The sequence below is a fragment of the Salmo salar genome, chromosome 01 (assembly GCF_965601325.2).
Source record: "Salmo salar chromosome 01, fSalSal1, whole genome shotgun sequence".
Classification (NCBI taxonomy): Eukaryota; Metazoa; Chordata; class Actinopteri; order Salmoniformes; family Salmonidae; genus Salmo; species Salmo salar.
The window spans coordinates 170,260,227-170,274,305 of NC_138291.1; the positions used below are offsets into that span (position 1 = coordinate 170,260,227).

At 43.3% G+C, this 14,079-nt stretch overlaps 1 protein-coding gene across 3 annotated transcripts in view; it reads left to right on the forward strand.

Annotated features, from left to right (window-relative positions):
* Positions 1–14,079, forward strand: part of si:dkey-220k22.1 (multiple epidermal growth factor-like domains protein 9) — an 87,625-nt gene that overhangs the window by 3,577 nt on the left and 69,969 nt on the right. For all 3 annotated transcript variants that reach the window (XM_014142628.3, XM_014142636.3, XM_014142645.3), the window contains one exon: positions 5,600–5,801. In XM_014142628.3, coding sequence (XP_013998103.1) covers positions 5,600–5,801 — 202 coding nt within the window. The remainder of the gene's footprint in view (positions 1–5,599; positions 5,802–14,079) is intronic.

The window sequence follows — 14,079 nt, forward strand, 5'->3', positions numbered from 1 at the left end:
ATTGCATGTGCCCTGCTTCACATTCAGAGATCCCTATCCTTTCTTCCCATGCTTCGGCACAGCTCAGGGCAGCTGAAAGGGGCTGGTTTCTCTGCACCTGGTTGGATAGCATCCCCAATGCTCCCCATAGACCCTGCCAAGCCCTGATGGAACATTGTGGCTTGGCACTGATTTATTCTGTGCTAATGGGTTTGTGATGGCAAGGATTGCAGACTCCAAGATCCAGGAGATGTTTGTCACAGCGCTGCCTGTCAGCCCATGTTGCCCCTCTGTGGTCTCCCCCTAGTTCAGAAATATTGAATCAGTTTTGTCTGATTGTGTGGTCTTTTAACTCTTCTCACTGTCAAATTCTGCTTATTATTTTGTAATACATGTTTCCATCTTGACCATTGTCTTTTTCAAATGTCTACTGAGAGAACAGAGATGCCTTGAGAGGATGAGGTTAGAAGCACTGTGAGTTCTTCTCGTTCTAGGCATACTATTTGATGATTGCATTAAATAATCGTGGAAGCTCATATTAGAGTAACTCTCATGACAAGTTTTACTGTGCTTTATTGGTTGAGGGAGGAGTGGATTTCATTTGGCGAAAAAGAGTACTCCCGCGAACACAGTATTACCTACACATGTTTTTGTTTATTGTGTCTACGTTTCATTCAAGATGTGGTTGGAGTTGCTTTTGTGTTACAGTAGATGGACTACCACTGCAGCTATTCGTTTTCTCTGGTTTTTGATTTGTTCCCTGTCCCATGCACAGGGACCTAATAGGCAGTAACTAGAGGGCTACTGTAATGGGTCTGTATTTGATCGATAGCCAAGCCTTCAGGGCGTCCTGTCCAGATGAAAAGCATCTGACCTTGTCGCTGTTATCACACCACAGATATGCCACATTCAGTTGTACAGGGTAGATAGAGGCTACGGAGAGGCAGTGCCAATGGTCACCATAACAACAAAAACAAGAATCCCACACAGCTTCCAATTGGCTCATTCATCCACCCTCTTATTCCCCAGGTTGTTGCTGTAAATGAGAATGGGTTCTCAGTCAACCTGGTAAAATAAGAGTAAAATAAACACGGTGCCGTTGCTGAATCTGCCGTGATGACGCACAGATGCAGTAAGATGACGTTTCCCCTCGCTCTACCTAGATGTTGGGAGGCCATACGATGTGCCTTACTTGAAAAGGTTACATGGTAGTTGCTGACCCTGACCACCCGTTACACTATCATTAGTTGCTTCGTCAAACTTCCCTTCGACCTGCAGCCAGGCTGTAGAGTAGACAGTTGGACATCCCTCTTGCCATAAACACACTGAACTGCTGAGAGAAACACATTTCTCAACTGTGCCTGTCTTCTTGTCCACCATTATGTTTTTCTGGCCTTTTCAGTTTATGAACGCTGTATATTCTGTTTGACATTATGTCCTCGGTTTGTTTAAGCTATTACTGTGAGAAGTAATGATCTCCTTTAGGATATTAATCTACTGTATTTTACTCTTAAACAAGCAGTGTGGTGACAAAGTGTGTCTTCTTAGGGTCAGAAATTGTGGTGAACCAGAGGATTTGTTCTCTCGGAGAAGAATGCAATCCAATTTTGTGACGCTGTGGATCCGTGGGAATATGTAATGGTTCTACCGGCTGTAAAATTTGCTGAGAGCGGCCAGTTGGCCAGGGATGACCTCAGCAGAGGTCTGCATGTAAGACAGCAGCGTTGCTCTTCAAGCATCTCCTGGCAGCCCCTCTGGCAGGTCCCCCTTGATGAGCTTCGCAGGTCAGGAGAAAGTGTAGTGCGCCGTTCAAGCTCCCCAGCTGGAAAGTTGGTGGACACAGCAGCAGTGTCTTGTACAGCACAAGACTGTTTTGCTTCTCTGATACATTTTTTTCTGTGTGGGGCTGTGGGTGTCTGCAGTATACAGTCTCCCTTGTTCTGCCTGATATGTCTGTGCTGAGTGCCTGTGGGCTTTGTGTATCTTCATGTCTACTGTGATAACAGAAGTTCCATTCTTGCATAATGTCAACGATTTAATCCATATTCACAACATATTTTTTTACTTGCACACTTAAGAGTTCAAGAGCTCGAGATGCAAGACAAATTCCCGAATACAGTAAGACCAGTAAAGTGACCTAAACCACACTGAGCTGGATTGGAGATTCTCTGCTCTGTCTGTAAGGGTCACGTGATGTAAGCTGTGAGGGGGATCATGAAAGTGTCGGGCAATGCAAGGTGACAGTGGCACAGCAAACTCCGGGGGTCAGCGGCTCTGCTGCCAGGAGCGGGGACATGTCTCTCACTCTCTGACTGCTCAAGCTGGTTGCGTAACTCCTGTCAAATTCTATTGGAATGTAGAACCACTGGTCAAAGAGTACTTTGCACAACAAAGCCCATGTTTCTTTTGATCAGGGGCACAAGGAAACACTTTGAGAGGAACCAGGCTTTGGAGTGTGGGAGGCACAGTTAGTTCTGACCTCTTTCTCCTTTGTCCTATTCATGCAGTTAATCTCTTACGTAACACTGGGAAGCCACCAGGCCTCGTCATGGACGTTCCCAGGCCTCCACCTGAACTGCCAGCCTACTGCTTCAGTGACCGCTGTGCTGTCCCTGGATGTACTAATGTACATACCATGCTCTATCTAAAGATCACTGCTGAATGGGGAACTTGATATGTTTCATGTAAAAATGGGTGGTAGTGTCCACATCCTCCAATGCCAGAGCCTCAAGCACATTGGACATTGTACTCCCACTTTCACCCTAACCAGACCTTGTTATGACATGCATATCTGAATTAGGCCCACAGAATTATACCTATGGAGGAGCAGCTTCTATGGAGGAACTGTGAATGTCTTTGAACTTCAGTGCTGGCTTAGCTAACGTTGGACCAGAGCTAGCTAACGCTGGACCAGAGCTAGCTGACGCTGGACCAGAGCTAGCTGACGCTGGACCAGAGCTAGCTGACGCTGGACCAGAGCTAGCTGACGCTGGACCAGAGCTAGCTAACGCTGGACCAGAGCTAGCTAACGCTGGACCAGAGCTAGCTGACGCTGGACCAGAGCTAGCTGACGCTGGACCAGAGCTAGCCCTTGACTATGACTCTCAGTTCCATTACATTATACTTAATGCTGCCTAGAGTTTTCCAGACCTAGACCAGATCTAGCTAACAAGCTTGTGTGCACAGTGGCACCAGAATTAAAATAAAAACACATCTTTTTGTAGATAAATCCAATGTGAAATGTGTTAACTATAGTATCCTTAACTAGCATTGAAAAAGTGAATCTATTCTAATTAAAAATCTCTCCCTAATTTCTTAATCATGTTTGTAACGTCAGTAGCTACAGCAGACTATGCTTGGGAAGGAAGGGCAGACACTGGAATATGTTTCTGGCTGACAAATGAGGGCTTTGCATAGGCGCTTTGTGGGATTGGAAAAAAAGGCCTGGAATGTAAAAGAACGTTATTAACTGGTTCCTTTACTTTTAAAATAACTTGTGTTCCGGAACAGTATAGATCTGTTCTGCTTCTGTTCCTCAATTTTTATTTTACGGTTTTCAGTTATGTTCCCTGAAACGGTTTAAACCCCTGCTTTGGAGGTCTTTATAGGTCCCTCCCTGTTGTGGTTGTTTGCAGAGTGAAAGAGCCTTGTGTTCAACATTATATAATGATAATCACACTCTGCTACAAAGAGCAGGATACCCCTTTCACATTTTGTATAGAACTCCAAACCCATCCTTTATCATTGTCCTCCTGACAAAGCCATGCCGTTGACAGGAGGAGAAAGTGCTTATGTACAGTCAGTCAAGGGTCCTGTATCTACCACCATCGGGACGATTGAGCAGTCCGAGGCAATGAGGGGAAAAGGTGCACGCTGGTAGATTTTTACATTGTGTAATCTTCTCTGTGGCAACAAGGTCACCTCTGATAGAGGCTCCTGTTTCCCCAGCCGAACAGTGCTGTTAGCTGGTGCTAGATATCTGCTTGATGCATCTCTATTTTTCTCACTGCGTCGCCGGGCCATGTTCGCTGCTGACTGACGTAATTGTTTAACAATTGCAGAATAACTGCAGTCCATGACATCCTTTGTGTCTTGCTATTCATTCAGTTGATTATGTAATAATGAATGCAGCTAACCATTCATCATGTCGCCAGAGAGGGAGAAGCAAAAGATGACTGTTCTTGAATGCCTTTGATGTGCAGAAAGCAGCAAGTTGTGTCCATAAAGTACTTTCAATGTGTTCCATTTAAGAACTCAGTTTTCATAGAAAATCAGAATTTGAAAAATCTATTGTTTTAATCCAATTTAAAAGGGGTTGATACTTTTGTAAGCCTGTTGGTGTGATGAAGGTGGGTTCAAGTAACGTGTCACCGATATGTCCACCTGTGATGTGCAAATATGATGCCTGTGGTCACTTTCAGTTAGCAGTCTTTTTAATGGACTTATCCACATGCCATGGTCACTCCATTCATTCCACCTGGATCTGGATCACTTCATACACAATTTTCACGCTGAATCACTCACTCACTATATTACATTCATAATGATAGTAGAACGACACACTTGCAGACAATGGTAGCACGCAGCGTGCTCACAAAGACACCGAGGATGAAAGAGTTGAATAGAGATTGCAGCAAACGCAACATTTTACCCATGTACCTTGTAACACAATGGGCAATAGACCTATAGTCCCCTCACAGAGAGAGTGAGTGTCTCCCAGGACACACGACTGTTCTCCCAGTGTGTTTTTCTTCCCTCACTGAGCAGTTATTCTCTCCTTTCCCTGTACTGCAGTGTTAAATATATACTAGGGCTATCCTCTCACCAAAGTACCTTCCTCCAGGACATCGTTTGTTTGTGTTCTCTGCAGTTGCTATTTTCCCCACTGAGTCTAAAGAAAGGCAAAGCCTCTGGAAACTTCCAGGCTTCCATGACATTTTGTTTTATACAGAAAGTAATTGGCTAGAGTGAGGGGGAGAATAAGTCTCAAAGCTCGCTACCAAATTGCCTCTGATCTTCTCTGTCCAGGCATCTGCAAGTCAGTCTCGTTAAGCATCACGCAGATCCCATGGCTAATGAAATATGCTCTTGTCTTCTGCGGAGCGGGTGAAAAATGATATCTGCTCGACACAACCCAGCACATCAAGGTCGTCCGGCTCTAGTGCAGAGATAATGATCGACCAGGCTCTTCTGAAGGAGATCTTTGAAATACAGGCCTTTTTAAATATTTAAACAGGATGTTAATGAGATGAACCTCAATTTGATATGTATCTTGGCAGAGATTTACCTTGGCTTCTCAATTAGGATTCTTCATAAGAGATACTGGGAATTACCTGATTAGGATATTGAAAGTTTGCATAGTTTCTTTGTACAGTATGTGACACACGACACGTAGCCTACATGTGATGTGACAATTTTTACAAATGATCCCTGCTGGGATTGAACCCACGACCTTAGCGTTGTTGGCGCCACGCTCTTACCAACTGAGCCACTTCAGCAGTGTCTTAAAGCTCTTGGTTGGTTGAGGGCAGAAAATGAATGTCCCACAAACACTAGAGCACCTTTATGTGATATCAACAGTAACCTCATCTGAATAACCCACTACCTGTTCTGTCCCCAGCTGAGTTCCTGTGTAACTGTAGCAGCGAGGGATCTCTGGATCTGGACCACTGCAACCGCAGCACAGGGCAGTGTGTCTGCCTGTTGGGCTACATGGGACTGCAGTGTGCTGACTGCCAGGAGGCCCACTTCAACAACGGCACCACCGGCTGCATCCCCTGCAGCTGCGACTCCTATGGTGCTCTCGGACCCCTCTGCGACAGGTGAGACTTTTCATTAATGTGTGCGTTAATAGTGTTTACCAGGTATTCCAGACAAAAGGCAAAATGTATTCCATAGCAGTGTCTTCATGGTTTACAATTGATTGCCAATGTAGTGGAGGTATCTATGGGTAAGACGTTAGGTTAGCGTGTGAAAGTTCCCCAGTTGGACCAGACCAGCAGTCTGGTCTCATGGGACAACGCTTTAGATGTTTTTACAGGTATGATAACTAAAAGGTGTGTCATCTGACATCACATTGTCTGCAGTACTATTGTCTTTCGTGTGCTCCTGCTCTACCTGTTAGACTGGTGACTCACTCACCTGAACCCAGGGTTGTGTTCTTTAGGGCACACATCTGAAAACATTTTTGCATCGGAAAACGGATTTGAGTGTTTCTTTATTGGACGTGTCCAGGTAGTCCCTCCCTGTTTCAGTCTGTTTTCTTTCATTTGGTGCTTTATGAACTCCAAGGAAGAGGTGTCAACCCCAAGACATTCCCTGGTAAAATAGAGGTTAAATAAGTGCAATGACGTCACTGCAAAGTCACAACGAGGCAGGGAGTTCCGTCTCTGTCTATTCACTTGTATGAGAAAATACTCCCTCGAGAATGTCCAAAGTTTTCTGTGCATTAGAGTGCAGTAATTGTGTCCCCCTGGGGCTGTTGTCCTCTGCTTGGTTTCAACTGTCATTTTTCACCTGAAAGGCAGAAGACGCTGTGTAATTTTCAGAATAACTCTAATTTCTCTTTAAGTCTGACACAATGGTTGATATTTTGGGAGTTTCAGTTTGACTTGCCTGGCTCTTATAGAAGGTTTTGTTTAAAGTCTATGCTTGTAGGGGTTGTTGTTTATCCGACTTGGTATTGACACTGGGGAAACTGTGTACAGCGTAACTACTGAGGACTCTGAAGCTGTAATTAGAGCGTAACACACCCCACCATTTTAGTGGGGCCGTGAAGAGAAGATCAGCAGTCTGGATGAATGAATGGTGTTCCAGTTCCATTCACTGCTTATAGAATCTCTGGCTACCGCACAATTCCTAACATTCCTTTAATCACATCCCTTTAGTATTATCCCTGGGATCACTATTACAATCATAACCAATTCCACACAGTTTCCTGAGTCTTTATACCCTCTTACAAACATTGTCTTTTTGTGGTTGGTGTGTGTGTGTGTGGTGTGTGTGTGTGTGTGTGTGTGTGTGTGTGTGTGTGTGTGTGTGTGTGTGTGTGTGTGTGTGTGTGTGTGTGTGTGTGTGTGTGTGTGTGTGTGTGTCGGGTTGGGGTGACATACCATTCCTACATACAGTAAATGCCTAAGTGTGTATTTCAGAGGGAGAGCATGCAATGGATGTGTGCATTCTATACATTGATACTATAGCATAATAACAGATGCTGTTCAAGCCCATGACCATACACTCTTTCAATGTTTTTGTTTATCTCTTTAGAGTAGCTGTTTCATATGTCTTCAGTTCTTGTCCCTTACTACCCCCATTGCTGATGGACTGTGTATGATGCATTGTCATGTGACACTTCTCTCCCAGGTTAATGTAGCATGAAATGAAGACCTGGTTAATGTAGACATGAAAGACTTAAGCAATAAGGTGCGAGGAGATGTGGTATATGGCCAATATGCCACGTCTAAGGGTTGTTCTTAGGCACTTAGTCGTGTTATATTGGCCTCGTAACGTAATTTAGAGCAGTAAAAATATATGTTTTGTCATATCCGTGGTATACAGTCTGATATACTACGGCTGTCAGCCAATCACAGTTCAGGGCTCGAACCACCCAGTTTATAATAAAGCTTGAATCCCTGGTCTATGACTTACTGACAGGCATCTTTACGGATCTATCAGTAAAATAGTGCAATATCGAGTTTGTTTGGAAAGAGTGGCCATCAGCGGCAGACATCAATCCCCCTGCTGTGCTTTCAGTGACCTTCTCCCGCTGTTATATTTATAAATGCCAGCGCATTTGTCAGCGTTTTTGCGCTGCCTATTTTGTCTCTATGGATTGTGGACAGATTGTGAGTTCATCTCCTGAGGATGTTCTAGGATTCCTGCCCAAATGCAACCGCAGGATCAAAAAATCCCTCAGTGCAGGTGAAACAAACACACACACACACAGTAGCATATCCTTTTCCCTGCCCAAGCAATCTCAGGTTCTATCTCAAGGCCTGTGAAGAATGGGTTATGAGGTTGTCACTTTCGGAAGATGCCACTGTAGTCATGATTGGAAAAATCAATGATGGCAGGAAAGTTCAGGATTCAGTCATTCCCCGCCAAAGAAAACAGCAAGTCCCTGTGTAGCAACAGCAACTCAGAAGTAAACCGTTTTCATAACCTTGCTGTTGTGCCAAAGTGAAAATAAAAATTCTCAGTTTTCCTCAGCGGTGGACAAAGTTGGGAAACTGTTGAAATTGGTACTCTCCTACATTCCTGGCTGACCCGCCTGCACGGTAAAGGAATGTCGATGAGACCAGAGAGTGGCTGAGCTGCACAGAACCTCACTATACCACAGAACCTCACTATACCACAGAACCTCAGTATACCACAGAACCTCACTATACCACAGAGTGGAACAGTGACTGGCAACAGATTGACAGCCAAAGTGGGAAGGCAGTCAGCAGTATGTTATATAAGTACAGTGCAAGTCAAGACCCCAAAAGTCAAGGCTCAACCTTTGTGACACAGAGAATGGAAAAATATGTAGACAAAGTTCAAACATGAGCCTGCATCGTATTGTATCTGTATGCACCGATCAGCTGCCTCATAACACTATCGCTATGCCCCCAGCGAGCGACTGTGTTCACTCCAGTACTACTGTACTCTCTGGACCTTTCAATGTCGACCACCCCCATACCCTGTCTCGGTTTCCCAGGAGATCCCTCCCTGACACACTCGCACTCTCTGTTGCTTTTGTCTATTGGCTTATCAACATATTTTTGTTGTACTAGGTAAACTGGAGAAGAGTGTCTGCAAAAATTACTATAGCGTTTATGGGGAAGTATTCCTGCTGTCCTGAAATGGTTCCTCTTTACAGTTCTGGCTTTTTTTCACTGCAACTGAGAACTTCTCCATCCAGCCCCAAGATGGGGGCAAGATGGAACCATCTCTAGGGACTTCAGATTAGCCAACAACCATAGTGGTTGGGGTTCATAGGGCCCCATAAAATCCTTTTAAATTTCTTCCCAAATTCCATTTTCTCCGTTTTTATTATTTACAGTTTTTTTTATTTTATGTATATATTCTTCTGCTCACTAAATCATGCTTTTTAAAGTGGTCACATCCAATTTAATTGTTTTTCTAAGTCCACAACAATGCTTAAACCACATCTGGGGACCACTTTTGGAAAAATATTTAGAATTTGGGGTCTTGTTACCCTTTAACCTCTTGGGGCTAGGTGGGACGCTAGCGTGCCACCCGTGGTGCACTCCATCAACAGCAGGTGCATTTCAAGAGCGGCAAAAATACAACTATGTTACACCATTTGAAAGATAAACATCTCCTTAATCTAACCACGTTTTACGATTTCAAAAAGGTTTTACGGCGAAAGCATAAATTTAGAGTATGTTAGGACAGTACATTTACAAGAGTTGTGTGTAATGTTTTGTCAAGTCAAAGACAGGGTCACCAAAACCATAAAACCAGCTAAAATGATGCACTAACCTTTTACAATCTCCATCAGATGACACTCCTAGGACATTATGTTAGACAATGCATGCATTTTTAGTTCTATCAAGTTCATATTTATATCCAAAAACAGCGTTTTACTATGGCATTGATGTTGAGGAAATCGTTTCCCTCCAATAACCGGCAGTCAAGTCAGCACCACAAATTAAATAATTAAAATTAGAAAACATTGGTAAAATATTATATTGTCATTTAAAGAATTATAGATTTACATCTCTTGAACGCAATCAACTTGCCAGATTTAAAAATAACCTTACTGGGAAATCACACTTTGCAATAATCTGAGCACTGCGCCCAGAAAAATACGCGTTGCGATACAGACTAGCCGCCATGTTGGGGAGATCTATAATCGAAAATACTATGTAAATAATCCATTACCTTTGATTCTCTTCATCAGATGTCACTTCCAGGTATCACAGGTCCATAACGAATGTAGTTTTGTTCAAAAAAGCTCATCATTTATGTCCAAAAATCTCCGTCTCGTTAGCACATGATGTAAGCCAGCCGGACTTCTCGTCATGAACGAGGGGAAAAAATATATTTCCGTTCGTTCAAACATGTCAAACGTTGTATAGCATAAATCATTAGGGCCTTTTTTAACCAGAACATGAATAATATTCAAGGTGGACGAATGCATACTCTTTTATAAAGTATTGGAACGAGGGTACCCAACATGAACTCGCGCGCAAGGTGTCTAATGGGCCATCATCGTTCCATGGCTCTTGTTCGGTCAGATCTCCCTCCAGAAGACTCAAAACACTTTGTAAAGGCTGGTGACATCTAGTGGAAGCAATAGGAAGTGCCAAAATATTCCTAAACCCCTGTGTTTTTCAATGGGATAGGTTTAAAGTCAATACAACACATCAGGTATCCACTTCCTGTCAGAAAATGTCTCAGGGTTTTGCCTGCCAAATGAGTTCTGTTATACTCACAGACACCATTCAAACAGTTTTGGAAACTTTAGAGTGTTTTCTATCCATATATAATAAGTATATGCATATTCTAGTTACTGGGTAGGATTAGTAACCAGATTAAATCGGGTACATTTTTTTTATCCAGACGTGCAAATGCTGCCCCCTAGACCCAACAGGTTAATTCCAGTCTGCACCGAGCAAGAGGCTGTTGGTTAGTGGTGTTTTTGTAGTGCACATATGATGGTAGAGTTAGCAAAACAAATATCCATTGGATTGATATCTTTCTGCCAGGTAGGCATAGGCTACTTTGTAGTTAACATTTTAATTGAGAAGGTTTTTGGGAAAGCCTTTCCATCTACCAGAAGATTTTTCATTAGCATCATCACTAACGGCTACACGAACTGGTAGCTGCTCCATGCACCACACATACAGGTGGAATTCTCATTGCCTCTTCAGTAAGTTACAGGAAATACGAATTACTGACGCGTTCTGTTCATGTCTTATGATAAACCTGGGCAAACTATTTCATTTTCAATATATTTAGTTGATTCCCTATTAAGTTCGATACATTTTTTAAATATTGCTGAATTCCGTTTGCATTCTCCGTATCTCGGATTTTGTAGGGCCCTAGCCTCGGGAAAGGAGTTGGAGGATATTTCTGTTTTTCAACCAGGCAATAGGGTAGTAGGGATGAAAAAGTGCCGTGGCATTTGTCTGGATACTGTGTACTGTCTGCAACCCTTCCTCTATCTATCTGCAGTGGGAAAAGGGGGGCTTGGAAGCCCGACTCCTGATATACTGAGCTCATTGACATGGAATGGGTATGACCTTGGTTTGACAGAGCCAATAGAAATGGAACACCTGAAACCCGGGACAACTGCTGCAACATTCATAAAGACTAATCAACCTACAGTTGAAGTCGGAAGTTTACATACACTTAGGTTGGAGTCATTAAAACTTATTTTTCAACCACTCCACAAATGTCTTGTTAACAAACTATAGTTTTGGAAAGTCAGTTAGGACATCTACTTTGTGCATGACACAAGTCATTTTTCCAACAATTGTTTACAGACAGATTATTTCACTTATAATTCACTGTATCACAATTCCAGTGGGTCAGAAGTTTACATGCACTAAGTTGACTGTGCCTTTAAACAGCTTGGAAATTCCAGAAAATGATGTAATGGCTTTAGAAGCTTCTGATAGGCTAATTGACATAATTTGAGTCAATTGGAGGTGTACCTGTGGATGTATTTCAAGACCTACCTTCAAACTCAGTGCCTCTTGGCTTGACATCATGGGAAAATCAAAAGAAATCAGCCAAGACCTCACAAAAAAATCGTAGACCTCCACAAGTCTGGTTCATCCTTGGGAGCAATTTCAAAATGCCTGAAGGTACCACGTTCATCTGTACAAACAATAGTACGCAAGTATAAACACCATGTGACCACACAGCCATCATACCGCTCAGGAAGGAGACGCGTTCTGTCTCCTAGAGATGTACGTACTTTGGTGCGAAAAGTGCAAATCAATCCCAGAACAACAGCAAAAAGGACCTTGTGAAGATGCTGGCGGAAACAGGTACAAACATATCTATATCCACAGTAAAACAAGTCCTATATCGACATAACCTGAAAGGCCGCTCAGCAAGGAAGAAGCCACTGCTCCAAAACCGCCATAAAAAAGCCAGACTACGGTTTGCAACTGCAGATGGGGACACAGATCGTACTTTCTGGAGAAATGTCCTCTGGTCTGATGAAATAGAACTCTTTGGCCATAATGACCATCGTTATGTTTGGAGGAAAGATTGGGAGGCTTGCAAGCCGAAGAACACCATCCCAACCATGAAGCATGGGGGTGGCAGCATCATGTGGGAGTGTTTTGCTGCAGGAAGGACTGGTGCACTTCACAAAATAGATGGCATCATGAGGAGGAAAAATTATGTGGATATATTGAAGCAACATCTCAAGACATCAGTCAGGAAGTTAAAGCTTGGATGCAAATGGGTCTTCCAAATGGACAATGACCCCAAGCCTACTTCCAAAGTTGTGGTAAAATGGCTTAAGGACAACAAAGTCAAGGTATTGGAGTGGCCATCACAAAGCCCTGACCTCAATCCTATAGAAAATTAGTGGGCAGATCTGAAAAAGTGTGTGCTAGCAAGGAGGCCAATAACCTGAGGAATGGGCCAAAATTCACCCAACTTATTGTGGGAAGCTTGTGGAAGGCTACCCAAAATGTTTGACACAATTTAAAGGCAATGCTACCAACTACTAATTGAGTGTATGTAAACTTCTGACCCACTGGGAATGTGATGAAAGAAATACAATCTGAAATAAATCATTCTCTCTACTATTATTCTGACATTTCACATTCTTAAAATAAAGTGGTGATCCTAACTGACCTAAGACAGGGAATTTTTACTAGGATTAAATGTCAGGAATTGTGAAACTGAGTTTAAATGTATTTGGCTAAGGTGTATGTAAACTTCCGACTTCAACTGTATATAAACAGACACTCACACAATCATGCATAAACACCCTCCCTCCCTCCCTCTCTCACACACCTGCGCACACACACACACCTGCGCGCACACACACACCTGCACGCACACACGCATGCCTGCACACCACACACACATGCACAGGCCTGCACACACACGCACGCACATGCCAGCACACACGCAGCAATTTATCTGAATGAGATGCACAATTATCTCCTATCATTCAAATCCATCTTTATCTGGTTGTAAATCAAGTAACCTTTTGACAGTTTGTTAATGGAACGTTGGTTACCCTGTCAAAGCCACTTTATTAATATACTCTGGGCCAAGAACGCAGGAGGGAATACATCCCCCCTTTTAACTTTATAAACCCCCTCAAACAAATTAAAAAAATATTGATAACGACTCTTGAGGAAGATGTTATTTGGCTGGATGCAGTGGCTGGTGCTCTTGAGTTAACTCTCTGAGGGAGTTAGGAGCAGGAAGCTCTCTCTGTTCATTAGAGATGCCTAACCCAGAGTGTGGTGACACATAATGGAAATGTGAGAGGTTGCTTAGCAACTGCAGCGTGGATGGAACCCCCCACCCCCCCAACAATCCCCCTCCCCAGTAAAGTGTTAATGTGACAAGCGGATGAGGAAATTTGTCCACGGAAGCAAGAAAGTGGGAAGGACGGTGAAGGAGGAGGGGTATGGGGGTTGCAGTAGACCACCATCTGTGAGCCAAAGCCCACTGTCTCTGAATTGGGGGAGAGAGAGTGAAAGTGTGTGTGTGTGTGTGTGTGTGTGTGTGTGTGTGTGTGTGTGTGTGTGTGTGTGTGTGTGTGTGTGTGTGTGTGTGTGTGTGTGTGTTGGGGGTGGGGTTCGAACACCACCAGAGTCAATCAGAAATAGGTCATTGAACAATCGGTTAATGCATATGGCTTTGCATTGAGCACAGTGGGCAGTATTGCAGTACATTTACAAAGGCCTCAGCGCAAATACCACCATAGTATGTTGGCATGTAACATATGCACTGAACATAAATATAAATGCAACATGTCAAGTGTTGGTCCTATGTTTCACAAAAATATTATTTCTCTCAAATTTTGTGCACAAATTTGTTTACATCCTCGAGGGAGCGTGCAATTGGCATGCTGACTGCAGGGATGTCCACCAGAGCTGTTGCCAGAGA